The sequence below is a fragment of the Erinaceus europaeus genome, chromosome 10, assembly GCF_950295315.1.
Source record: "Erinaceus europaeus chromosome 10, mEriEur2.1, whole genome shotgun sequence".
NCBI classification, from domain to species: domain Eukaryota; kingdom Metazoa; phylum Chordata; class Mammalia; order Eulipotyphla; family Erinaceidae; genus Erinaceus; species Erinaceus europaeus.
The window spans coordinates 98,549,259-98,575,737 of NC_080171.1; the positions used below are offsets into that span (position 1 = coordinate 98,549,259).

A 26,479-nucleotide genomic window follows, 5' to 3' on the forward strand; every position below is an offset into this window, starting at 1 on the left:
GAAAGGTTGTCCACATCCATTAGAGTAATCACTGTTCATGACAACTATAACCTGACAAAATGTAATTATTCCATTGTAAGGCTTGAAAGTCAAGACTACTTCAAGATCCATGAGCTGCAGGATGGAGGTTATGTATGAAGTCACAAAAACACTAGAAATCTCTTTTACATCTCCAATGACCAGATGCATTGTCTATAAAAGGACCTCATGATGATCCATTATACCAGTGGAGCAGGTGCATTGCGTATAAGCAGTAGCATTTGAAAGAATAAAATTGAAAAAATTTTCTGAGCAATAGGTCTCAATAGTGGGCTTAAAATATGATTCAGTAGGGAGTCAGGCAGTAGAACAGTGGGTTAAGCGCACGTGGCACAAAGCACAAGGACCGGTGTAAGGATCCCGGTTTGAGTCCCCGGCTGAGGAGCCAATTGGTGAAGCAGGTCTGCAGGTGTCTATCTTTCTCTCCCCTTCTCTGTCTTCCCCTCTTCTCTCCTTTCTCTCTGTCCTATCCTACAATGATGACATCAATAACTCCAACAATAAAACAACAAGGGCAACAAAAGGGAATAAATAAATAAATAAATAAATAAATAAATAAGGTAAAAGTGTATATATATATATATGATTCAATAAGTGTGCTGCCATCCAAGTTTTGTTGTTCCATTGACAGAGTACATGAAGAGTAAATTTCACAAAATGCCTAAGAACCCTGTAAGGTAAGAACCACTTACCCTTTCAGAATGTAAGTGGATGTTGGTTTCAACTTTAAGTCACTAACATGAGAGTCAGCCTGTCCTTTGATGTTTTGAAGCCAGGTATTGACTTCTCCTCTCTAGCTATAAATGAATGTCCTCCATGGCATCTTCTTCTGACTTGTCTACATTGACAATCTGGTGTTTAGTGTGGTGACCCTCATCAGTGATCCCAGCCAGGTCATCTGCATAACTTGATGCAGTCTATATATCAGCACCTGCTGCTTTACCTTACACTTTGATGTTACACTGAAGGATTCTTTTCTCTCCCTCAACCTCTGGTAACCCCAAAATGTTCTTCTGTTATTTCCTCATTTCTCCCTCTTCATAGAATTGAAAAGTGTTAAAGCCTTTATCTGGATTTGGCTTTGACTTAAGAGAATGTTGTGGCTGATTTGATCTTCTCTCCAGACCACTCAACTTTCTCCATATTAGTAATGAGCAAACAAACAAATAAACAAAACAGCTTTGCTTTCTTGTCATCTATATGCTCACTACTGTGGGCTTTTAATTTCCTTCAAGACTTTTCCTTGGCATTCGCAGTTTGACTAACTTTGGCACAAAAGGTCTAATTTTTGGCTTACCTCAGCTTTTGACATGCCTCCTTCATTAAGTTTAATGGTTTCTACCTTTTGATTTAAAGTGAGAGATGTAGGACTCTTCCTTTAACTTAACGTGTCTCCAGTTTGCTTCATCCGGTCTGCAGAAGCCAGTAACCTAAGCTCTTAGAGGCCATTACAGGGTTATTAATTGGTCCAGTCTAAATGCCATTGTGTTTCAGGGAATACAGAGGCCTGAGGAGAGGGAGAGAGATGAGGGATAGCTAGTCAGTCGAACAGTAAAACACAGTATTTATGGATCAAATACATCATCTTATATGGACATGGTTTGTGCTGCCCCCAAACAATGACAACAGTAATATCAAAGGTCACCAATCACAGATTTTCATCAAAACATATATAATGAAAATTCTGAAAGTTTAAAATATTGTAAGAGTTTTCAAATATGTAACACATAGACAAAGTGAGGACATACTTCTGAAAAGGCATACACAGAACTTGCCTAACGGCAGGGTGACAACAAAAAAAGAGCTCAATAGCTGTGATGAACAGTAACATGAAGTTCAATAAAAACAATGCATTCCTGTAAATGAAAAAAAAAAAGAAGGTAGAGTTAGAATATCATCATGTTGTAATGGTTCAAAGCAATGAGCATTAAATAACTGTCAACTTCACAAAGACAGAACTCACAGGACTTCCTGATGCAAAGACATGACACCCTGTGAAACACTGTGACCAAAAATTAAATCTGAATCTAACAGAGTCTCTTGATGTAACTAAAGAGGATAAGGGATATATCAATGGACCCTAACAAGAATACAATACAGTATAGGCTAGACTGGGGAATATCCTATAGGACAAATAACCAGGTTCCTTCCAAAAATAAATGTGAAGAGATGTAGACTGAGGGAAGAAGTGGAGAAAAGACTATATATTAACTGACTTAACAGAAATATATGAATTTTATAAGGTGTATAAAGAATTTATAAAGTAAAATGTAAATGTTAACTAGCTATGTTTGATGGTAATTTCTCCAGGTATAATAATGATTACAACAATACCCTTATTTTCCTTAGATTTCCTTATCTTTTTTTAAAGTATTTTATTTATTTTATTTTCAAGAAAGATGCAGAGAAAGACACAGAGAGAAACACCAGAGCACTGCTCAGCTCTGGCTTATAGTGGTGCGGGTGATTGAACCTGGGACTTCAGAGCCTCAGGCATGACAGTCTCTTTGCATAACCATTTTGCTATCTACCCCCACCCCTGATTTCCTTATCTTTTCAAAAGATATACCAAGGGGCCAGGCAGTGGCACACCTGGAAGAGTGCACATGTTACAGTGTGCAAAGACATAAGTTTAAGCCCCAATTCCCCACTTTCAGGAGAAAGCTTCATGACTGATGAAGCAGCGCTTCAGGTATCTCTCTGTCTCTATCTCCCCTTATCCCCTCAGTTTCTATCTCTACTCTATACTTAAATAAAAACAGTTTAAGAAACAAAGATATACCAAAAGAATATGGCTGAAGTATTAATATATATATGGGATTTGCCTCAAATAATTGATTGAGATAGGAGATGAAACAAGGCTGGACATGAATTATAATTGGCACATGTGGGTGACTGGTACTATGTGCACAATAAAAAAGATTAGAAAAAATTTAAAAAATTAAAAGTGTAAGCTCCTTTTTGGTCATTACGCCAGGTCTGCTGCATTGCTTGATGCTGTGGTCTATTTACATAATCACTGTTTTGCCTGAGATCTGCCCTGCCTGCAGGGCATTGGTTTAATCCCCACTGGTTAGATGAAAGTGTTGCTACCTTCGCCCCCTCTCCTAGTCATTTCCTTTTTTCCAACCTGCCACTTCCATCTCAGAAGGTATAAAGGCAGATTCCTTTCTGCTCAATAAAAGCATTGGATTGTGTTCCCACTCAGCCATGAGTTCCTGGTCATCTCTCTCCCTCGTGAAGCTAGCCCGGCATTTTTAACAAAGGCAGGTGTATGAGTCAGGTAGATAGTAGAGTGGTAAGGTGCAGGGCTTGCATTTCTAAGGTTCCAGATTCTCTCCCAGGTATTGCATGTACCAGAGTTCAGCAATGCCCTGCTCCTCCCCTACAATCTCATAAAGAAATAAATACACAAATAAATAAATAAATCTTTACAAAAGATAATCCTTGATCCCTTGTGCCTTTGATATGTTTATGCTGCCATGGTGCTATAGGGTCATGCAAATGTGGCCTGAGTGTTAACTTCTCAAAATTTTTCCTTCTTTCCAAGTGCCTACTGGTGGGTTCATTCCAATCTGCCTGAGCAGTGGTAAGGAGAGGCCCCTCCCTGAAGCAGCCTGCATCCTGGAAGGACCATCAAGACAGAACCAAATGTGCTTTCAACCCTAGCACTGCAGCCAACTTTAAGTGACAGGTAGGAGATCTGTGAATATACCTCCTGGGTGGGCTTCTTTCTAGGTCAGTGCCTGGTACCTGCCAGGTGAACAAAAGCAGAATTATGTAGTAATTAAGAAGCTGGACTCTAAGAAACATAGCTTCCAGTCCCAGCTTTCCCGGTATGCAGCTTCAACTGCCTGAGCCTCCACTTCCCGACCTGTAGATGGAAAGCAATGAGCCCCTTCCTCAAACAGCTGTTATGTGTGAAGCACAGAGCTCAGTATCAGGTTGGAGTGGTGCTCAACAAATGATGGGTATTTCTGCTGTTGTCATTCTTCTTGTTAATTATCATATAGCCAAAATCTACAGACCTTTCCCCCAAATTATTCCTTATCTTTGCCTCCCTAAAGACAACTTCCTAGATATTTTGTTCTGGCCAGCAGAACACTATTTGAGGGAGACACATTGTCCCAAAATGACCTCAACTGATGATCATTTTGGATGTTTATTGCAATAACCTGACAAATGGGCTAAAAGGGAGATAAAGTAATTTTGTATAGCTTTAGAATTTCTCCTGGGAGTATGGCCTCCCATACCCAGGAGTTGGATACGATTGCAAACAAGCCTCTTACAGTCCACTTTATACCACAACATAGAAGCTGTGTGCATTAGGATTATGTGCCTATGAGAAGAGTAAGAGTAACCTAGAGGCTTTATGTCAGGCAAGGTGTTGGTAGCTGGGGATCATTACAGCACCATACATGAATTTGTATGTCAAATAATTTTGAGAGGAGTGGAAATAGGTTTTCTGGAAAACAATACCCTACATCTTGAAAATTGGCACTGTAATAACAAAGGACACAGATTCTAAGGTTCTAGTGAAATACAGGCAACAAAAGAAAAAATAGATAAATTAGACTTCAGAATTAAAAACTTCTGTGTTAGGGGCTGGGTGATGGCGCACCTGGTTGAGCGTACATGCTACAATGTGCAAGGACTCAGGTTCGAGTCCCCAATCCCCACTTGCTGGGGTAAAGCTTCATGAGTGGTGAAGCAGTGCTGCAGGTATCTCTCTGTCTCTCTTCCTCTCTATCCCCCCTCCCTCTTGATTTCTGGTTGTCTGTATCCAGTAAATAAATAAAGATAGTTTTTTTAAAAGATCTTTAAATTTCTGTGTTTCAAAAGACACTATGGCTAGAATGAATAGGAGACTAAACGATCAGGAATATGACATGTGCTACAACACAGATTGATATTAAGGACATCATGCTAAGTGAAATAACCTGTTCACATATGGACAAATGAGATTTGTCTTATATAAAATTCCTGGAATAGGAGCCAGGTGGTGGCACAACCAGTAGAGTACCCTTGTTGCTATACTGAGGATCCGGATTCGAACCCCTGGTCTCCACCTGCAGGGGGAAAGCTTGTGCAGGTGTTTCTCTTGCCCTCTGTCACTCTCTTTCTCTGTCTCTCACCCTCTATCAAAAAGAGGGGGGAAAAGGCCACTGGAAATAGTAGAGTTTTGCAGGCACCAAGCACTAGTGATAATCCAGGTGGCAAAATAATTAAATTAAAAAGACACCGAGACTCCAGATCAGATCAAATCAATGGGGTTTACAGTCAACAATATATATATATATATATACACCTTTCCCATATTTGGGAGCTACTCTCTTCCCTGATCCGCTTTCTGGTCCTTTTTTCCAGCTATGACATCATCTCCCAGACAATAACTTGGATCCACGTGCATATCAGATGTCAGGCTCAGGGAAAAAAAAGAAAGGAAGCGGGAGTCGGGCTGTAGCGCAGCGGGTTAAGCGCAGGTGGCGCAAAGCACAAGGACCGGCATAAGGATCCTGGTTCGAACCCCAGCTCCCCACCTGCAGGGGAGTCGCTTCACAGGCGGTGAAGCAGGTCTGCAGGTGTCTATCTTTCTCTCCTCCTCTCTCCATTTCTCTCTGTCCTATCCAACAACGACAACAACAATAACTATAACAATAAAACAACAAGGGCAACAAAAGGGAATAAATAAATAAAATAAATATTTTTTTTAAAAAGGAAGGAAGGAAGAAAGAAAGAGAAAAAAACAAAAAAACTAGTATAGACATGGGATCTTTGGAATATAACTAAAATAGGACTACTATCTACAAAACGGAGACACCCCCCCCCAATTCTTCATATGTACTATTCCAGCCTTTAGGTTCATGATTAGTCAACAATTTGTTTGGCTCTATATGTTAACTCTTTTTTCAGCCACCAGGTTCCAGATGCTACCATGATGCCAACCAGACTTCCCTGGGCAGATGACCCCACCAATGTGTCCTGGAGCCTTGCTTCCCCAAAACCCCACTCCACTAGTGAAAGAGAGGCAGGCTGGGAGTATGGATCGATCTGCCAATGTCCATGTTCAGCGAGGAAGCAATTACAGAAACCAGACCTTCCACCTTCTGCACTCCATAATGACCCTGGTTCATACTCCCAGAGGGATAAAGAATAGGAAAATTATGAGGGGAGGGGATAAGATAAGGACTTCTGATTGTAGGAATTGTGTGGAGTTGTATCCCTCGTATCCTGCGTTTTTTGTCAGTGTTTCCTTCTTATTAAAACAAACAAACAAAAAAAGACTCCTAGAGTCTTTGACAAAAGTCAAATTCACAGACAGTGGAATGATGGCTGTCTGGAGCTGTGGAGTGGGACAGGAGGAGTTGTTATTTAGTGGTTATAGAAACTCAGTTTGGCAAGATGAAAAGGGCTCTGGAGACAGATGAGAGCAGCACAACAATGAGAACATACTTAGTGCCACTGAACTGTGCACGTAAACATGTGTGATGTATGTTTTGTCACAACTAAAAATGAGAACTGCATAGGTGAAGATTTTGAAATTATCCCAGGGGGCCAGGCAGTGGCGCATCTGGTTAAGCGCACACATTATAGTGCTCAAGGACCTACGGTTAAGCCCCTGGTCCCCACCTACAGGGGGAAAGCTTCACAAGTGATGAAGCAGGGCTGCAGGTGTCTGTCTCTGTCCCTGTCTCTGTCTCCTCTCTATCTCCCTCTCTCCTCTCAATTTCTCTGTCTCTATCCAGTAATAAATAAATAAATGATATAAAAAAGAAATTAAACTATCCTCAAAACTGCAGGGAAAACTAGCACTCTCTTTTACCCAAGAGTTTATCCAACACTACTACTATCAACATCCAAAACGACAATCAAAATTGTGATTATAACTACACAGATAATACTCATAAACATCATATTTTAAGTAGACCTGTGACAGTATCATTGTCTTGAGTTTAAATACTCAAATTGGCAAAAACAAGCAAATAAACAAAAACAGTGGTGTGAGGAGTTAATTCTTGTGGGGAAATGTAAGGTGCATGACCCCCATTCTCCTTCGTCCAGAGCTCACTGGATCATCTCCCACCACCACCAGCCCCTGCCCAGCTCTCCACGGGCACCCTACACACCTCCCACATGGCCTAGAGCCAGAGCTTGGAGCCCCACGATGCCCACAAAGCCTGCCTCCTCCTCATGGCAGAGAGCATTTAAAGTCTAAATGGCTGTGTTTGTGCTGTGCTAATTAACATTCTCTTATTAAAAAGGAACGAACTGCTCAAAGAAATGGCTGGAAACAGACTTTTAATTGCTCCCACACCCCAATATTCTGAAAGCAGTTTTCCCTTTACAGGGACCTCTCGGGACTGTCACCTTCCTATGACCCCCGCAATGAACTCCCTTCACAACAGACTATAGGGCCAGGTATGGGTGCTTATAAGAGAGCTCTAGTGATATCACCTTGTCTCCTTGCTCTGTGAGGCTATCACAGTGGCACTGGGCTGTGTCTAGGTGGCTGTCATCAAGAAGTCCTAGAGGTGGGCTGGTGAAATAGCTCACTTGGATAGTGTACTGCTTTGCCATGGGTGCAACCCATGCTCTAGCCTGGCCCCCACTGCAAAGAAGGATGGTTCAGCGCTGTGGTCAGTTCCTTGGTCTCTCTCTCTCCCTCTCCCTTTCCCTCTTTCCCTCTCCCTCTCCCTCTCCCTCTTTCCCTCTCCCTCTCCTCTCCCTCTCTCCCTCTCCTCTCCCTCTCCTCTCCCTCCCCCTCTCCCTCTCTCCCTCCCCCTCTCCCTCTCCCCCTCTCCTCTCCTCTCCCTCTCCTCTCCCTCTCCCTCTCCTCTCCCTCTCCCCTCTCCTCTCCCTCTCCTCTCCCTCTCCCTCCCCCTCTCCCTCTCTCCCTCCCCCTCTCCCTCTCTCTCTCCTCTCCCTCTCCCCCTCCTCTCCCTCTCCTCTCCTCTCCTTCTCCTCTCCTCTCCTCTCCTTCTCCTCTCCATCTTTCCCTCTCCTCTCCCTCTCTCCCTCTCCCTCTCTCCCTCTCTCCCTCTCCCTCTCTCCCTCTCCCTCTCTCTCCCCCTCTCCTCTCCCTCTCTCTCCCCATCTCCTCTCCCTCTCTCTCTCCCTCTCCTCTCCCTCTCCTCTCCCTCTCTCCCTCACTCCCTCTCCTCTCCCTCTCTCCCTCACTCCCTCTCCTCTCCCTCTCTCCTCTCTCCCTCTCTCTCCTCTCTCCCTCTCCCTCTCCCTCTCTTCCTCTCCCTCTCTCCCTCTCCCTCTCTTCCTCTTCCTCTCTCCCTCTCCTTCTCTCCCTCTCCCCCCTCCCTCTCCTCTCCCTCTCTCCCTCCCTCTCCCTCTCCTCTCCCTCTCTCTTTCCCTCCCTCTCCCTCTCCCTTTCTCTCCCTCTCCCCCTTTCCATATCTATCTATCTATCCCCCAAATCTCTTCCTGCCTCTATCATTTTTTAAAAAGGGGGGAGGTGGAATAGCTGGTAGAATGCAATTGTTAGGCAGAGTGCTGACCTGATGAAGTGGCTCTGCATGTGGACTCTGAGGCAGACAGAACACAATTGTTACCATGTGTGAGGAACCAAGTTCAAGTCCTTGTCCCTGAAAGGGAGAAGCTTCACAAGCGGTGGAGCACTACTACAAGTGCCTCTCTTACTCCCTCTCTGTTTCTATCATAAAAAGAAATTGTAAATAGCAAGCAGGAGTGCCATGCACTCACGGAGCTCTAGCAATAACCCTAATGGCATCAATATCATCATCACTGTCATTATTCCCAAAGCAAAGTGGGTGGAACTGGAGTTGGTTATACTAAGTGAACTAAGAAGTGAAAGACTTGGTGGTTTCACTCATATGTGGAGTATATATAACTAAAGCAGATGGAACTTGCAATAAAGAAAGTAACCAAACTGTGAGAATGTGGTAGTTGGGGTGGGAGCTGCTGGTGGCACAGGACTTTAGTGGTGAGTGTGAAACTATACCCCTGAAATTTTAATTAATTAATTTATTTATTTTACCAGAGCACTGCTCAGCTCTCACTTATGGTGATGTTGGGGATTGAACCTGGGACCTCCCAGCCTCAGGCATTAAAGTCTTTTGCATAACCATTATGCTATTACCATACTCCTGAAATCTTATAATTTTGTAAACCACTGTTAAATTACTACTAATAAAAATCTCACACATGTAGACTCACACGGAGTCCTAGAGAGGGCTTGGTTGGAGATGTAGTGTAAGCAAGAGAGCTTATAGTTACCCTTTCTGTCTCAGTGCAAATATCACCATCTCCTGGAAGCCCTCCCTCATGTGACATGGCTCCTCCCTGTTATCCAGACTTCATATATATATATTTATTTATTTTCCCTTTTGTTGCCCTTGTTTTTCATTGTTGTAGTTATTATTGTTGTTGTTATTGATGTCGTCATTGTTGGATAGGACAGAGAGAAATGGAGAGAGGAGGGGAAGACAGAGAGAGGGAGAGAAAGAAAGACACCTGCAGTCCTGCTTCACTGCTTGTGAAGCGAGTCCCCTGCAGGTGGGGAGCCGGGGGCTTGAACCAGGATCCTTACACTGGTCTTTGCACTTTGTGCAAACCTGCTGCGCCACCTGCTGTGCCACCACCCGACCTGCTGCGCCACTGCCCTGCTGCACCACCGCCCAACTCCCTTATCCAGACTTCTTATCCTTGCATGTGTAAGGCTTGGGATTCGAGCCCTGGCACTGTATACAGTCAGCATTATGTATGGATGGAGTAGTGCTCTAGTCTCTTTCTTTCTGGATAATAATTTTTTTTTAATTTAGAATTGGCAAGATAACTCACCTGAATAGTATTCCTGCTTTGTCACATCCATGACCCAGGTTGTAGCTTGACCCACACACACTGGAGGAGGCTTCATTGCTGTGGTATCTTTCCTTCTTACAGTGTCTGTTTCTATCTGAAAAAAAAAAATCATCTCAAAGCTGTGAAGCCCAAGTAATGACAAAAAAATAATAAAGAAAGAGACCATCCCAGTAAGCAGCCAGCTTCTCCTTTCTTCAGCTTCTCTCATGCCGCAAGCCTCTTAGCTCCTTCTCCATGTTTACAATGGCTGCCTCAGTCTCCCCAGCCCATTCCACCCACTACTAGAATATAGCCAGTGCAAGCCTTCACTTGCATGTTCTCCAGCAAGGAGAAGTGAGTCCAAGCTTGCTTCTTCCCCATCCCTTCTGCTCCTGGGTAGCAGGGAAGGAAACAGAGGAGGAAAGAGGAGCCCATTCAGTACAAGCAGCCAGACTCATATAATGAGAAGGCATGTATGGGATCGGGGAAATAATACAGCATTTTACACAACAGACTGACTCTGATGCTGGGAGGGCCAAGGTTCGATCCCTGGCAAGGAGAAAGAGGAGTCTTTGTTTATGCTCTCAAGTCTTAAGCAGTTGGCTATATGGGGGAGGCATATCTCCAGCCACAGAGCAGGCAGAGTGAACCATGTTCTATTTCAATGCCACGTGTCCCCTCCCTGATATACAGACTTCTCTCTCCTCGGCATTGTGAGATGCCCTCCCATTCACGCTTCCCCCATTACATCAGCCACTCCTGGGTTTCTCCCAGACACTGCACAGGACAGGGGAGACTTGGGGAGCCAAAGAACCTCATCTTACCACTTGTTTCAGAAACAGGTACTTCTGAAAACATGCAAAAGCAGGAACTAGACTAGTCCAGGAGATAAGGGAGGGCTTCCCGGAGGTGGTGACATTTACACTTAGACAGAAAGGAGTGGACTAGGAAAAGGGATTGGAAAAAACCTTTTGGGCAAAGGAAGCAGCCTGGTCAGAGCCTGCAGGCATGAGAGCATGCAAGCTGCCTGAGAAGCTGAAAGAAGGCCAAGGGGCTTGGCAAGTAGTGCAGAGAGTGAAGAGGAAGACGGTAGACTGGAGGCCAGGGGAGTGGACATGGGCCAGGAGGCTTTAAAGGCAGGCCACTGGGAGGATTCAAGACTTGGAGTGTTTTCCTGAATTACTGAGCTCTTCCAGAGAGAATAACTCTGCCAGGCAGAATGTGTGGGCTGAAGTGGAGGTAGGAGCCAGCACACAGGGATGGAATTTTCTGGCTTGCCTACGTTGTAGGAACAATTGCAGGGCTTTCTGGAGCCCATAGAGTTCAGGAAGCAGGCTTGTCACCCATCTGAGGTTGCCTGCTTCTGCCATTTGGTGGCCTTGAGCAAAGCACCTCCAGGCTCTTGGCCTTGCTATCCTCATCAGCACAATGGGTATCTATGCCACCTACCATGCAGGCTTTGTTGAGGATCCCAAGAGATCACAGTCATCAGAGGTTTCACAGAGGGACTGGCAAAGAAAGTCATCTGTAATGATTGATTACCATCGTCATTACTAGTATTGTTATTATTGATGTTAGCAGCCAGTCCCAACTTCTGCATACTGATTTCCCTGTGGATTATTGCTGAACTCATTTGATGCTGGGATGTTCTACTTTTTCTTTTTGCATAAATGTGCATCTTGGATTCAGAAGAGCCCCTCCTTCCATGGAGGGTCCAGCGGGGTTGCTCGGGGGACACATTCCAGAAAGAATAACTCTGTGTAACATGAAACCCTGAATCTGGAAACACAACCTCTATGGGAAATTAGAGGATAAGGTCTGCTCTGCGGACCGCCCAACCTCACTGCACACAAAAGGGATATTGAAACCCCAAGGCCTCGTCACATGCCCCCCACCCCCACTACAACTAGAATGATGATCCCCTCCCCCCCCCAAAAAAAAAAACCTGACCATGGCACTACCCTGTTTAAGCCTTTCCAAACCTTCCCACTTACCTCATGTTCAAGTCCACACCCCTCAGCATGACACACAGTGTCTGACAATCAAGCTCCTGCCAACATCTAACATCTAAGCTTACACCTAGTCACACAGACTTCCAGTGGATCAAGTTCTTTGTTGCCTCAGGACCTTTGCATATCCAGTGATCCTTTTCCCTCCTTTAATGGCCACTAGATTCTTCTAGATTCAAAAGTCAAGACCTTGTTGAATCTCCAAACAGTAACAGAGTGCAAGTGCAGCCTCCACTTTCTTGAGGAAGAAACTCAGACGTAGAGAGTCACTGTGTGGCTGCTGAAACGAAGCCCTAAGCCATGCCAACCAAACTCCAAAATCTTTCAGCACCCAAGAAGAAGCATCTGGCTGCACCTTCAGCATTAACAGAAGCACAGAGGTGACTCAGACAAGAAGATGGAGTCAAGTGAAAGAGCAGGGCCAGTGAGACACAAGCAGAGGCGCTGGCATCACACCTACGGCACTGGAAGCCCTAGTCTGCTCACCTTGGTTTTCCCATCTGGAAACTGGGGCTGAACAGCAACCACTTCACAGGCACAGTGTGCATTCTCAGGACAATGGAGGAAGCCTAGTGAATGGCATATTGCCACCCTCTCTGCTACCTCTGGGGAGGCTGCACCAGCCCAGGCCAGCCCATCCCAGATGAGACTTGTATCACCTAAGGGGAGGCTGCTTGGGCCTGGGATCCATCCCTGCTCTGTTTTTTGTTTGGGGTTTTGGGTTTCCCAGCATTTCCTTTGGAAAAAGTCCAACTTCCGCTCTGCTGGAAGGAGGCAGGAGGAGATTGTTCACGCCTGGGCCTAGATGCCCAGGGGAGCTGAGTGGGGAGGTGTCAAGAGCCTTGGGTTTGGAGTCTGGCCAATCCAGGTTTGAATCCAGGATCTGACACTTACAGTGCTGTATGACCTTGACAAGTGACTTCACTTCTCTAAGGGTCCTATTTCCCCACCTGTCCCACCATTTCTACCTCCACAGGTTCTCGATGCAGGTGGAGGGAGTGGGAAAAGAGAATATTCTAAATGAACCTCATCTGTATACACAATAATTCTTTTTGGGGGGTAGGGTGGGGAGATTGAAGGTTGGGGAGGAACTAAAGGTTGACAACAGGATTTACCAATAGAAATGGCCCCCGGGAAAGGGGAAAGTCTCTTGCCTAAAATAGGAGTGAGGGATATATCAGGGTACAGAATAGGGCAAGATTCAACTCCAGATTATTGACACCCTGCTGGAACTAGGGTGCAGGATTATCAGGCCTCTGAAGTTCCAGCAGAAAAATATTTTCTTTCATTTTATTTTAAATATTTTTTAAAAATTTTATTTTCCCCCTTTTGTTGCCCTTGTTATCATTGTTGTTGTTATTATTATTGTTGTTATTCCTGTCATTGTTGTTGGACAGGACAGAGAGAAATGGAGAGAGGAGGAAAAGACAGAGAGGGAAAGAGAAAGACAGACACCTGCAGACCTGCTTCACTGCCTATGAAGCGGCTCCCCTGCAGGTGGGGAGCCAGGGGCTCTAACCAGGATCCTCATGCCGGCCCTTATGCTTTGCACCACGTGCTGGCTCCCTCTTATTTTATTTTATGCATATCAGAGTACTGCTCAGTTTTGACTTATGATGGTGCCACAGATTGAACCTGGGACTTTGGAGCCTCAGGCATGAAAGTATTTTGAATAACCATAATACTATCTCCCTCCCACCACACACACACACACACACACACACACACACACCAAATTCCTTATTTTCATGCACAATCTCCAGATTAAAATATGATGAGGAATATTGCATGGTTCCATTTATATAAAGTCCAAAGATCTGCATGTGTGATGGAAATCAGGATACTGGTTTCCTTGGAAGAGGGGTGTGGAGATGGCCTGGTAGGGAGCATGAGGAGAGTTTTGGGAAAGCTGGAATATTTTCTTTTCATTTGCATCCTGGGGCCATGAGTGTGCCCCTTTGATAATCAAGTGCTGTGTGTGTGTGTGTGTGTGTGTGTGTGAGAGAGAGAGAGAGAGCACGCAAGTGCAAACCTGAGCCAACGTGAATACACCTGAAGGCAGCCAGCATGCTGGGCTCCAGCTGAACATGTGAGATAGAGGGCATAAGTGACCTTAGTCCCTGATCCACTGATTGGTTCTTCATTCTGGCAGGTAGGGGAGATGGGGGAAGGGTAACCACGTTGCCTGAGTCACAGGAGGGGCACCTATCCCACTTACTCCAATGGGCTTATCCTGGGATGGTAGAGGTAACCACACTTCCATTCAATCTGTCTCTCAGTCAGATCCCACTGAGCTTGATTTCTAGAGAGGAGCCAGACCCTGCCACTTCAGTGATAAAGTAATGACTCAAAACTCACTCTTATTTATAATTCATCTTACTTCACCAAGAATACCCTGAGGACAGTAATCCAAAGGCACGCATTCTGTTTCCAAAAAAGTCTCCCCTTTTCTAAATTTCAACCAGCCTGCCTCCAACCCCTAGAAACTCCATGCCACAAACAGGCTGCAAACTCAACTGGCAGTATCCCCAGCACTGCCAATCAGAGGGGTGGTCGGCAGTGGGACTGGTCCAGCTCCATCTCTCTGCCTATTTTATATATCTTGATTTTATTTTACTTTTTTAGTTTATTTTGAAGAGAGACCTTGAGAGGGAAAGAAGAGAGAAGGAGAGAAATACCTGCAATACTGCTTTACTGTTTATGAAGCTTTCCCTTTGCAGGTGGGTGCTGGGGGCTCAAACCCACATCCTTGTGCACTGTAATGTGCACGCTTAACCACATGCACCATCGCCTGGCCCCTTGGTTTTAGTTTTCACTCTCATTTTGTTCTAAGCACCAGCAGAGGACACACGCACCTCCTCTATAAAGCGGCACTAGCCAAAACAAATGCACATCAAATGCATGTATTTGCACAGACACTCATAAAAACTTTACTAGACACCAAGTAATTGCAGGAAGGGGTGAACCTCCAAGCCTGCTGATTCCCAGTGTTTTGAAGTGTATTTAAGATAAAGATCAAATAGGATGACACAGGTTCCCTCACATCACACCCAGAGCCCCTCCCTAGCCAAGGACTTTTGGGGTGGAAGCCAATGGACTTTCTCGCTTTTGTGAATTTGTGTCCAACTCATATAAAATGGCTTTCTGCAAGTTATTCTCAGTGTCTTAATGGAGCTTTTATGGCTCTAAATACAGATCTTGGCCTTCTCTTTCTTCTGGCTCAAGTCCTCCATTGGTTGGGAAGCTCCCCCCCCCCAACTTGTAGACAGGATGCTGAAATTACCCAGCCTATCTCTTGGCAAGAAATACAGAGGGAATGGGGAGACAGCTCACTGGGTCAGGCACGTGCCTCACCATGTATCTCAGCCCAGGTTAGAGCCTGGCACCTCCTGAGAGGTGCTGTGGTACCAGTGTTGTGGCATCTTTCCTTCCCTCTGACTCTCTCTGAATGAAAAAGTAGCTCAGAGTAGTGAAATCATGCTATGTGAGGTCCTAGCTCCATGAAGGGGTGGGGGGTAGGAAGGAAAGGAAAAGGAAAGAAAGGAAAATAAATCCAATGATTTTCAAGGAAAGTGCCTTTGAGAAAATAGGGGCTGGGGAGTCAGGCAGTAGCGCAGCAGGTTAAGCACAGGTGGCGCAAAGTGCAAGGAATGGAGTAAGGATCCCGGTTCGAGTCCCTGGTTCCCCACCTGCAGGGGAGTCGCTTCACAGGCGGTGAAGCAGGTCTGCAGGTGTCTGTCTTTCTCTCCCCCTCTCTGTCTTCCCCTCCTATTTCCATTTCTTTCTGTCTTATCTAACAACGACAACATCAATAACAACAGTAGTAACTACAACAACAATAAAAGAACAAGGGCAACAAAAGGGAAAATAAATAAATAAACATAAAAATAACTTTAAAAAGAAAATAGGGGCTGGGGAGTCAGGTGGTAGCAAAGCAGGTTAAGTGCACGTGGCACAAAGCACAAGGACTGGTATAAGGATCCCGGTTCAAGCCCCCGGCTCCCCACCTACAGGGAAGTCGCTTCACAGGCGGTGAAGCAGGTCTGCAGGTGTCTGTCTTTCTCTCCCCCTCTCTGTCTTCCCCTCTTCTCTCCATTTCTCTCTGTCCTATCTAACGATGACATCAATAACAACAATAATAACTACAACAATAAAAGACAACAAGGGCAACAAAAGGGAAAATAAATAATATTTTAAAAAAAGAAAATAGGGGCTGGTGGCACACCTGATTGAGCACTCGTGTTACAATGCACAAGAAGCCAGGTTCAAGGCCCCGTCCCCACCTACAGGGGGAAAGTTTTTCAAGTGGTGAAGCAGTTGTTACACGTGTTTCTCTTTCTCTCTCCTTTTCTATCAGTCCCTTCCCTCTTGATTTCTGGCTGTTTCTATCCAATAAGTAAAGATAATTTTTAAAAATAAAATAAATAAAAATAGCACCTTGAGAATTCCACAGGACCAGTTTTTAGGCATTAGGCTGAAATCCTAATTCCGTTGCCTTCCCAGGGTGTGACTAAAAGCAGCTTTCCTCAGCCCTAGGCTCTACCACCAGGGTGAATGAAGTCTAAGGCTGTCGGTGCTGGACACTGCATACCACCCACAGTGGAGAGGACCTCCACCCGGTCTCCAGCTGCTTGGAGGTGAAACACATATGGTGGTGCACCTGGTTAAGCACACACGTTACAGTGCACAAGGACCCAGGTTCAAGCCCCTGGTCCCTGCCTGCAGGGGGGAAAGCTTCACAAGTGGTGAAGTAGGGCTGTAAGTGTCTCTCTGTCTCTCTCCCTCTCTTCCTCTCCCTCCCCCTCTCAATTTTTCTCTGCCTTTACCTAATAATAAAGAAATAAGTAAAAAAATTTTAAAAAGAAAGACAGATGCTGAGACCTACCAGTGCACATCTTCCTTCTGGCCCTGGTTGGCTGTAAACCCCCTTTCATCCATCTACTCAACAAACAGTTCACATGCACCTTTCCATGAACAGAGAAGGGACCCGAGCCTTTGATTTGCTGTGTCCAAGGGACAAGTACAACTGGGGTCCAATGAAGGGAGCATGGTCACCATGGCTTTGGAGTCCTTCCTGCTCTCAACCTCTGCCAGCACTGTCTCTGAGAGACTCACTGTGGGCAGCCAGTGTGGTGGGCACCCCTACGTGTTATCCTCTCTGTAACCCTATGAAATACTATTTCTGTTCCCACTTTACTGGTGTGGACACTGACACACACAGAGGGGTAGGGGGGAGACTTTCTTGACCCAGATCTGGAACACTTCCCTGAGACCAACCATGACTCACTCTGCCTGGCCAAGGCTCTAGCCTGAGGGCTGACAGCAGCCTTTGAGACTTCTATCTCACTCCCCTCCATGGGGTACTCTGTGATGAATGACCTAACTTGTGCCAAAAAGTCACAGTCTACAGCCAAAGACCGCAGCACCTGGCTGCGGATGGGGCTGGACTGCAGGGAGTACAGAGAGGCTGTGCTGAGGCTGAGTGGACCCTCCATATTGCATACAACCTTTGATAGAAACAGACAGACACACACACAGAAAGAGACACTCTAGGGTTGCCTTCTATTTTTGCTTCTGCAATTCTAAACCACTTGCTCAAGTCTTTCCTCAAATGGGAAAAAAAAAAAAATCTGAAGCTCTTTCTGCTGAAATCTAATTGCAAAAGATCCAAAATCTACAGGAGCAAGCAAGTGTGAGCAGCCCACTGTACAGTAGGTAGAAGGTCCCTGTGGAGGAGGGGCTAGCAGGTCCCAAAGCATATCTGGTGCACTCAGCCGGTGGCCTGTGGGCAGCACAGACAAGGGGCAGAATTGACTGTGTTTGGGAGAAATCTGGGGCCTCTGCTAGTCTGTGTGTGAACAATAAGGACCCACAGACTCAGTGGGGGAACTAGAGACTCAAGGAGTGTGGACAAAAGGCAAGAAGTAGGGCCTGGGAGGTGATGGAGTATGGGGTCAGCGTGGAGATACTTTAGCAGTGAAGACATGAAAAAGGGACCCCCTTGGGAGTCGGGTGGTAGCACAGCAGGTTAAGCACACGTGGCATAAAGCACAAGGACCAGTGTAAGGATCCCGGTTGGAACCCCTGGCTCCCCACCTGTGGGGGAGTCGTTTCACAAGCGGTGAAGCAGGTCTGCAAGTGTCTATCTTTCTCTCCCCCTCTGTCTTCCCCTCCTCTCTCCATTTCTCTCTGTCCTATCCAACAACAACAACATCAATAACAACAACAATAACAATAAACAACAAAGGCAACAAAAGGGAATAAATAAATATTAAAAAAGAAGGGGCCGGGTGGTGGCGCACCTGGTTGAGTACACATGTTACAATGTTCAAGGACCCAGGTTCGAACCCCCAGTCCCTACCTGCAGGGGGAAAGCTTTGCAAGTGGTGAAGCTGGGCTGCAGGTCTCCTTCCCTCTCTGTCTCCCCCTTCCCCTCAACCTCTGGCTGTCTTTATCCAATGAATAAATAAAGATAATAAAAAAATGTAACAAAAAAAAAGAAATAAAAGAAAAAGGGACCCCAGGTTTGGGTTCAGCCTTCCCTAAATTTGCCCTCATAATGTGGACAGTGAAGTGGAAAGGGCATAGGTAACCAGTCAAAATTCCATGCTCTGGGACCAACTGGACCAGCCCCAGCCTCTGAGAAGGGCCACCTGCCTATCTCCCAGCATGGAGACACAGAAATCTGTGGGGAGCCTGGGAACTCGACCCTGGCTCTGAGAACTTGACAGTGGCTCTTAACTGAGGCTGGATCACTGGGGACCCCATTCTGCCTAAGATAATCAAGGCAAGAAAGAGACCACTGGAAAGAAAGAGGGTGTGGAGAGAGGTGTGGAGTGAGTGAGAGAGGAAATAGGATGGAAATCTGCACGGGGAATCGGGTTCATTTGGCATGGGTGTTCAGGGTCTGTGATGGAAGAGTATTCCGAAGTGGGCTCCAAAGGAGAAGGGAGAGGGTCTGGGCATGGAACCAAGGCCCTTCTTGCCAGCAGGCAGCAGACCGACAACGAATGCAGGGACAGAGTGTTGCCAGCAGAGGGCAGAATGTGCCCGGTCTGTCTGCCTGCCTACCCTGAGCCCCACTCTGAGGCTCCAGGGTTGTCTGCTCCCAAGCCTAGCAGGCTGGCTTCACGCAGCTGCGTTGACACAGCCCCAGACGCCGGTGAAGGCTGCCCAGGCCCAGGCCCAGGCTATGGATCTCAAGGCCTGAGTAGCAGGAGACCAGGGCACGTGCTAGAAACTACATCCACTCATCCACCCTGCTGGATACTGGACACACAAATATGCCAAGAAATGCAAGCAGACACAAAGCCACACTCCACCCCTCCACCCAAACTCCCAACTTTCTAGAGACAGGCTTGCACACAGCATCATTCAGCAAACACACAAAGGTGACATGGAGACCCACATGCAAAAAATAATAATAATAAAATAAATTCCCTGACACACAGAGGCAGAAAATCACACAAATAAGTACTCATCCGCACAGAGTGACAGACATGGGCACACACACACACACACACACACACACACACACACGGGAGGGAGGTGTGCAAGGGAATGAGCCACAGACCCATCCATACACACTTGGAGCCCCAAAAAGTCGAAAGTGCACAGAAATAGTGTATGTAAGCACTCTGGCACGGATGAACATTCACTCAAGGGCCTCAGAGGCCAAGAGCTCGGACACACACTGATACCCACCGACACCGCCGCAGGTACGGGTGGGGCGGGAGCCTCTATTCCAGCACAAAGCCCGGCCCCTCCCGGGGCCCCGCGCCACAAGGGGCCACTTCTGACCTACCCTCCCGCGGGCTCCAAATCCGATCCGCCCTCTCGCCTCCAGCGGGGTCAGGGGACCCGCCTCCCCTGCTCTCCGCCCCCGCCCGGCTCTGCGCCGCTGCTCCGCTCCAGGAGGGGCCCGGGCTGCCCCGCAGCGGCTGACGGACCAGCCAGAGCCTGCTGGGGCCTCGTCGCCCCCTGCTCCCCCGCGCGATGCCCCGGTGAAGATCCATAGGCCGCCACACACAGACCCCTGGGGCAGCCTGCGGGCCGACGGCCGAGAGAGTCCCGGAGGATGCCCAGCAGGGAGGGTGCCCGGGCCCGCGGGCACAGAGTTTAGCTTGGCCTGTGCTCCCCAGTGCCCAGCCCCTCTCCCCGATGTAGCCGGGCCCCTGCCCGTCGCGGCCTACAGACCTCTAGCCAAGCCCTTGGGTCATCAAAGTCGCCTTTCCTGGTGGCCAGCCCGGTTGCCTTGCAGCAGCCGAACACACGTCGTCCAGGCCTCTGAGTCTCCGACCCCCAAGTCACCACCGCCTACGCATGCCTCTCCCCAACCCGCAGGGCCACTGCCCTGCCCGGGGACCCCTTTCCCGGAACCGAGCTCCTAGTCCCCCTAAACCTGGGCCTCTGGCACTCCGATCCCCGCGCCAGCACCCCTACGCATGCCCCCAAATCTGTGAGGCCACCTTCTCGCCCCCTGCCCGGCCCAGGAACCCCTTTCCCCGGAGCTGGACTGCCTGTCGCCCTGAACTCGGGCCTGACCTTCATCGTCTCCCCTCCGTGACCCGGGGTTTTCGGCACCCCTCCATCCAGCCAGCTCTCGCTGTAGTTTTCCTCACCAACCCCCACCCCGGGCCAGGGACCCCCTCAGACGTGTGTAAGGCCAGCAGGCTGCCTCCCGCAGCCCCGTCCCTCAACCCCGTCTACCCCAGGGCCCAGCTGCGAGGGGGCCAGCTCAGCCCGGTGCCCCTACCTCGGCCGAGGTTGGGGGTCCCCAGGCCGCCCCTCCGTTCCCTGGTGGAGCCACCGCGTCTCTCGCCGTCCGTGTAGTCTGGTCTCGCGCGGGGACCCTCCTTCGAGCGCTGGAGCTTTGCAACAAAAAAGATTAATAATAAAGAAGACAAGAAAGAAAAAAAGAGAAGCTCGGCTTCACTCCCCAACTCCCCAACCAATTTTTCTAAGGGGTGGGGCAGAAAGGTTTCTTTCCAAGGCGACCCGAAGTTCGGCTCGGGACCCGCGGGGCACTCGACTCGGCGGGGTCACTGGGACCCGATGTCGGGGTTCCGGTCGGGGGCGCGGGGAACAGTCCTGCGGGGGCGGGGGGGGCAGCGGCGGCACTATTTGACGTGGAGCCGCTGGCTCATCCCGGCGCAGGGATACGAGGCGCACCAATGAGTTCAAATGTCAGGAAGTTTGAGGAGGGGTGAGGCGGCTCCCGGCCGGAGTATCCCTCCGCCGCCAGCCCCAGCTCTAAACCGAGCGGCTCGGCGGGCGCACCATGGCACTGGAGTAGCGCGGGGAGTGCGCCCGGAGCCCCGCGGCCCGCTGCGCCCCGCCCGGGACCCCGCTGCGCCTCCCGCGCGCCCCCCCCCGCCCGCGGGGCAGCCCCTGAACCCCCGCCCCCTCCCCCGCCCGCCCGCCGCCGCCGCCACCGCCGCCGCCGCCTCCCCGCGGCTCCGTCTGCAGCCGCCGCCGCGGCATCCCGGCTCCGGGGCTGACAAGCAGGTGACAGGGGAGCCGGCGCGCGCGTTGCCCGAGGCGGGCCCGGGAGAGGAGAGGAGACGAGAGTGCCGCGCGCACTGCTGCGCCCGACGCCGGGGCCCAAGGCCAGCGCGCCGCTCCACACTTGCCCGCCCGGGACACCGGCCGCCCAGCCGCAGTCCCCACCCCAGGGGCCGCGCCTCCCCGGCTCCCGGCTCCTGGGCGGCGGCGGCGGCGGCGGCCGGCGGGCACCCTGGCCGGCGGGGCCCTCGGCGTGCCCCTCGTCCCATGGATATAGCAACAGGTCCCGAGTCCCTGGAGAGGTGCTTCCCCCGCGGGCAGACGGACTGCGCCAAAATGTTGGACGGCATCAAGATGGAGGAGCACGCCCTGCGCCCCGGGCCCGCCACTCTGGGGGTGCTGCTGGGTGAGTACGGGGTACGGGGCGACAGAGGGGTCATGCGCCGGGGACAGGGGATTCGTCCCAAATAGGCACAGGAGTCCAAACCAACCCATAAAGTAGTACGGTTTGCAGGACGTGGGATTGGGTACGGATGACCCAGTGACTTGCAAGACCCCTGGACTGACCACCAGTAGGGCAGCAGGCACGCCCCCCCATGCCTCCCAGACAGGCATCCAGAGGAGAGCGAGCCTTCAGGGACACCCCCAGGAGGAGAAAGGACAGGGCATTTCCAACTGCCACAGACCATCCTCCCTGGGCCTCGCTTTCAGTGCTGCCCTTCTGAGTAGGTGGTGGAGGTGGAGGACCCAAGTCACCTTGTCAAGCTTGGGAATGATGCCAGCCCACTTGGGGAAGGGGGCGCTCTAAGGGGGGGGGAATGTCCCCAGAGTCATCCAAACCACAGATTTGGGGGAGACTGACGATGGAACATAGAGAAAGTCACTATGGGGCGTGTCAGCCGCCAACCACCCAGCCTCACCTCGCCTGTCCGGTCTCAGCCCGCCGCCCCTCGCTGTGCGGGTTCTCAGCTGTGCTGGCACCGAGCGCACCGGCCCCGGGAGAAAGGCAGAGCGCAACGCTGAGCCGAGGCTCAAGGCCCGGGGGCCTCTCCGTGCCGCAGCCCGCGAATCAGGGAAAACTAACAGAGGCGACCCAGGGAGCGCAGGCGGCGGGGCGGCGCTCCCCGGCTGCTTGTCCCTGGGGTAACCGGGCTGCCGGTGAGCTTGCAGCCGGGACTCGAGGGCTGGGCTGGCCGGCGCTGACGCCCCGTGTCGCCCCGTGCGCTGCAGGCTCCGACTGCCCGCATCCCGCTGTCTGCGAGGGCTGCCAGCGACCCATCTCCGACCGCTTCCTGATGCGAGTCAACGAGTCGTCCTGGCACGAGGAGTGTTTGCAGTGCGCAGCGTGTCAGCAAGCCCTCACCACCAGCTGTTACTTCCGGGATCGGAAACTGTACTGCAAACAAGACTACCAACAGTAAGTGCCTCTCGTCCTCTTTCACGTCGCCCCCCGGCCGCCCCTTTGCCAGGCCGGGTCCGCCCGTGGCCGCCATTGGGTTGGTTGGCTCGGCTTGGTCGGCGCCGCGCTGGCTGTACGTCTCCCGGCAGGGGCGAAACACTTCAGTCCCCACGACCCTGGGAGGCTGTCTGGCCGTCCCAAGTTGCCATCCTTTGTCTGGGAAACCTTTGCTGGGCCGCTGAGTCGGGGTACAGGACCAGGCCCAGGGCATAGAGGGGCATCTGAGGCCGTAGTCCCAGGAAAAGAGCCTGGGCCTGATGAGGCCTGAACTGGAGACCAGAAATTGATTTCCAAACGCAAGTAGCACTTTAGCCTGACTGAGGAGTTGTATTTCTCCCACTCAGAAGTGGGCTGTGTGAGGACTCAGGACTCCGGGGATGGAGGAAATAGAGTGCTAATGTGCCGAACTGCCTGCGCAGTCTGGATTGCCCCCTTCCTGCCAGGCTCCTGGCTGCACCTTCTTCCCTGGTGGAGAGAAAAGGGCGGCTGTCCTCCCTGCACCGTTGCACGCGGGGATTCTGCAATTATAATTTGTGTTGGCTAGAGAAGTTGTCTAGGAAGAGGCAGAGTTGTCTAGGCAGCAAACCACAATCAGGAGGGCTCTGGGTGGGAGGTTGATTCAGTCTTCCCAGCAGGCCTTCTTCTGGAGATGTGTCTCTTTGGGGAGAAGGCAACCTGTGCTGCCTGCATGGTGTAGCCTGAGCCTTAGGGCTAAGCACAGAGACTGTGGGTTGAGCCTTACCTGCTGACTTTTGTTTTTAACTGAGATTCTGGATTTGTCTGGCAAGGGGCCTTGGACAGAAAGAGTAGATGGCAGATGTAGGCTTTTGCTTCCAACACTCTGGGGTTTTGTGCCTAACGGTGTGGTTTGGAGAGAGATAGAGAGATGTGCAACAGCCAAAGGAGAGTTGTGAGGATCCCCACTCTGGCAGTGGCTGCAGAGTGTGTTGGCTGCTCAGGTGGCTGGGGACTCAGAGGGGGGAATGTGGGTATGCCTGAGCACCCCTGGAAAAGGCTGGGCTGCCCAAGGTAAGTGTCACCTACCTGCTCTGCCCAGAACCCTTCCCTAAATTCAGGTCAGCTGGGATGACATATCTTCACCCCTCCATCTACTTGGCTAAGGCCTGGAAACACGGGTTGTGTATAGCAGTCCTGAAGAGGGTGCTGGGTTCTACTCTGAAAGGCTATGGTGATCCCCAGGCCTGCCTAGCCTGGGGGTGGGGGGAGGTATGCAGGAGTACTCTTCCAGCTGTGACCTTACGGGAGAGAGGGTTCAATTCAGGATGACTCTTCTGCTGGTACCAGAACCCAGTTGAGGAGGGGGTTTTCCTCTGTATGGAAAATCCCAGATTAGGTTAACTGTCCTTGCTCAGCTTTGTGCTGTGCCCTGGATGGATATGATTCTAGTTCCAGGGGAAGATGAGGCATCAGCCAGCTCTCAGCCACAGGCAGAGGCATGGAGCTATGCAAATAAAATGAAGAAAGTATTTTGGGGGTAGATGGTGCAGGCTTTAGGCAGCCCCTGGAGTAGCCCGAGGCAGGGCTCCCCAGCACTCCAGCATTCACCCCTCATGTTGCTCTACTTACCTGACCTGAGATGGGTTCTGGCAGTACCACTTGTCACTCAGCTCAGCCCCAGGCCTGGACAATTCAACATGTGGGGGCAGGAGGCCCAGGAAACTGAAAATGGGTTTCTGAGTCATTTGTGCAAGCTCCCCCATCCCTATTCTCTCTTCCTCCCTCCCTCTCCCTTTCTCTCCCTCTCTCCCTTCCCCACTTCATAGAACACTATTTTCTACCTCTTATCTGCTTGTTCTCGCCCCCACCCCCACCCCCACCCCCCACATACACACAGTGGTTTGTGGAGCATCTCTGAAGCAGGAGGAGAATGTCCCTGGTTCTTCCGAGCACAGAGCACAGACACTGTAAAGGCACAGAATGTGCCCTGCAGGTTCCCTGATTGCAGGGAGCCAACCCCCTCATTTAACAAAACCGCTAAGCATTTTTAATTGTTTGTTGAAAGTATATTTATAATTCTTTAAAGAGGCAGAACAAGTTGTTTAACAGCTTGCTGCTTCAGTACCATGAGGCTGCATGTGCGTTTGGAGCAAAGCAAACCTCAGGTCCCAAGTCCCGCGTCCTGAGTGAGTCTGGATCCTGCAGAGTTGAAACCTTAAGGCAGGTGTTCATGTCTTTCTCTGTGCACTCCTTGTCCCCGGCTATTTCTCTCTCCCAATAATGCCAATTAGATATCTACTCTAGCCAGGCTGGATGGGAGGCTGAGAAAGGCTTGTTATGGAGACAATCCCAGGACCAAACATCTCAGCGGGTCTCCACAGTTTCTTGGGGAGAGCCAGCACTGTGAAGCCTGCAGGGGCTCATTGGGAAGCGATGTTCTTGGCACCATAAGATTATACATCACGATTTATTTTCTTTTTTTCTTTGAGGAACGCCGATGCATATTTGTTGCATCTGTGTGTAAATGCTTTTCAGACGGGAAACCAAGCAGAGAGGCACAGAAACGTGCCTCCTTATTTCGTGGAGACTGTGCGTCAGCGGTGGTGGAAATGAACAGCCACCCCCACCCCCTTTAACTTTTGGAAACGTGTCCTCGCCCAGCAGAGGAGCTTCCGGGCTCTTTAAAGAGGCTGCTCTTTTTACTAAGCTTCTCTTCCTCCTTTCCATTTGTTTCCTAAGATCAGACACCCAGAAGCACAGCACTGTTTTTTACGCACCACAAGGGTAATTAACTGGCCCGATACAGTTAATATTGGATTAAAAAAAAAAACCTACACATCTCAAAAGGGCAAAGCCAAGTGTGCAGGCTCGGTATTTGGATATTTTTACTCATAAGTTGAAAAGTCTTGCACTTCAGTGTGTGTGTATCTAGGTTTTTTTCTGGAAAAGGAAAGGGGGAGATCATCTTTATTTTTAATTGGACTGTTCTGCCATTGAAGACCCTTAGCAGCCTGATCTCTGACTTGTGCTAAAGAGTCCGGTTAGACACCAGGAGGGAGGAGGCACAGCCTCTAGAGGTAAAACCAAGGAAATCTCTGTCTCCACCTGAGAACACATTAAAAAAAAAAAAAAAAGACATTCCTGCTCCCCAGCTTCTTCTTTTTTTTTTTTTTTTCCTCTTCTACCTTTGGTGGCTTGGCCAAACACATTTATGTCTTTTCTAACTGGCTGTCACTGGTCTGGAAAGGGTTTCTGTCCTGAAGAGGTGGTGAATTCCTGGAAGAGGCTGTGATGGCGGGGAGGGAGGGTCCAGTGACTGAATCCAAAAATCTGTCACAAAATGGAGTCTGATCGCTTGTAAGACAGGTCCCAAGTCTGCGGACCGGAGACTTGTTGGAGTATGAGTGGGAGGCCGCATGTGCAGAGGGACACGGCTCCTGGCCTGGGCCACCACCACCAGGCACCCGCCTCACCTCCCGCACACCTCCTGGATGCTCTTCCTCAGCTGGGCCTGCCCGCACGGCCTGAGCTCTCCCAGAAGAATTCCAGGGCTCCAGGGAGCTTGCAAGGGCCCCTTGGGGTTTGCATGCTCAGGTAGGATGCTTCCACCCCACCAGAAGGGGGATAGAAAGGCTTTCATTGAGTATAAAAAATTTAAAAAAAGGAAAGAAATGTCTGTGTCCTGGGCTGGGATGAT

At 49.6% G+C, this 26,479-nt stretch overlaps 1 protein-coding gene and 1 long non-coding RNA gene across 3 annotated transcripts in view; one reads left to right on the forward strand and one right to left on the reverse strand.

Moving 5' to 3' along the window:
• LOC132540917 (uncharacterized) overlaps positions 1-20,746 on the reverse strand; it is a 54,476-nt gene extending 33,730 nt beyond the window's left edge. Inside the window, exons 1-3 of the long non-coding RNA XR_009552097.1 lie at positions 20,617-20,746; positions 9,853-9,967; positions 1,337-1,895 (exon numbers count right to left, since the gene is read on the reverse strand). This is a non-coding gene — a long non-coding RNA (uncharacterized LOC132540917). The remainder of the gene's footprint in view (positions 1-1,336; positions 1,896-9,852; positions 9,968-20,616) is intronic.
• A 259-nt stretch (positions 20,747-21,005) lies between these two features.
• The window catches only part of LMX1B (LIM homeobox transcription factor 1 beta), a 94,916-nt gene continuing 89,442 nt past the window's right edge, over positions 21,006-26,479 (forward strand). For both annotated transcript variants that reach the window (XM_007528833.2, XM_007528834.2), the window contains exons 1-2: positions 21,006-21,771; positions 22,596-22,782. In XM_007528833.2, coding sequence (XP_007528895.2) covers positions 21,045-21,771; positions 22,596-22,782 — 914 coding nt within the window. In that variant the 5' untranslated portion in view covers positions 21,006-21,044. The remainder of the gene's footprint in view (positions 21,772-22,595; positions 22,783-26,479) is intronic.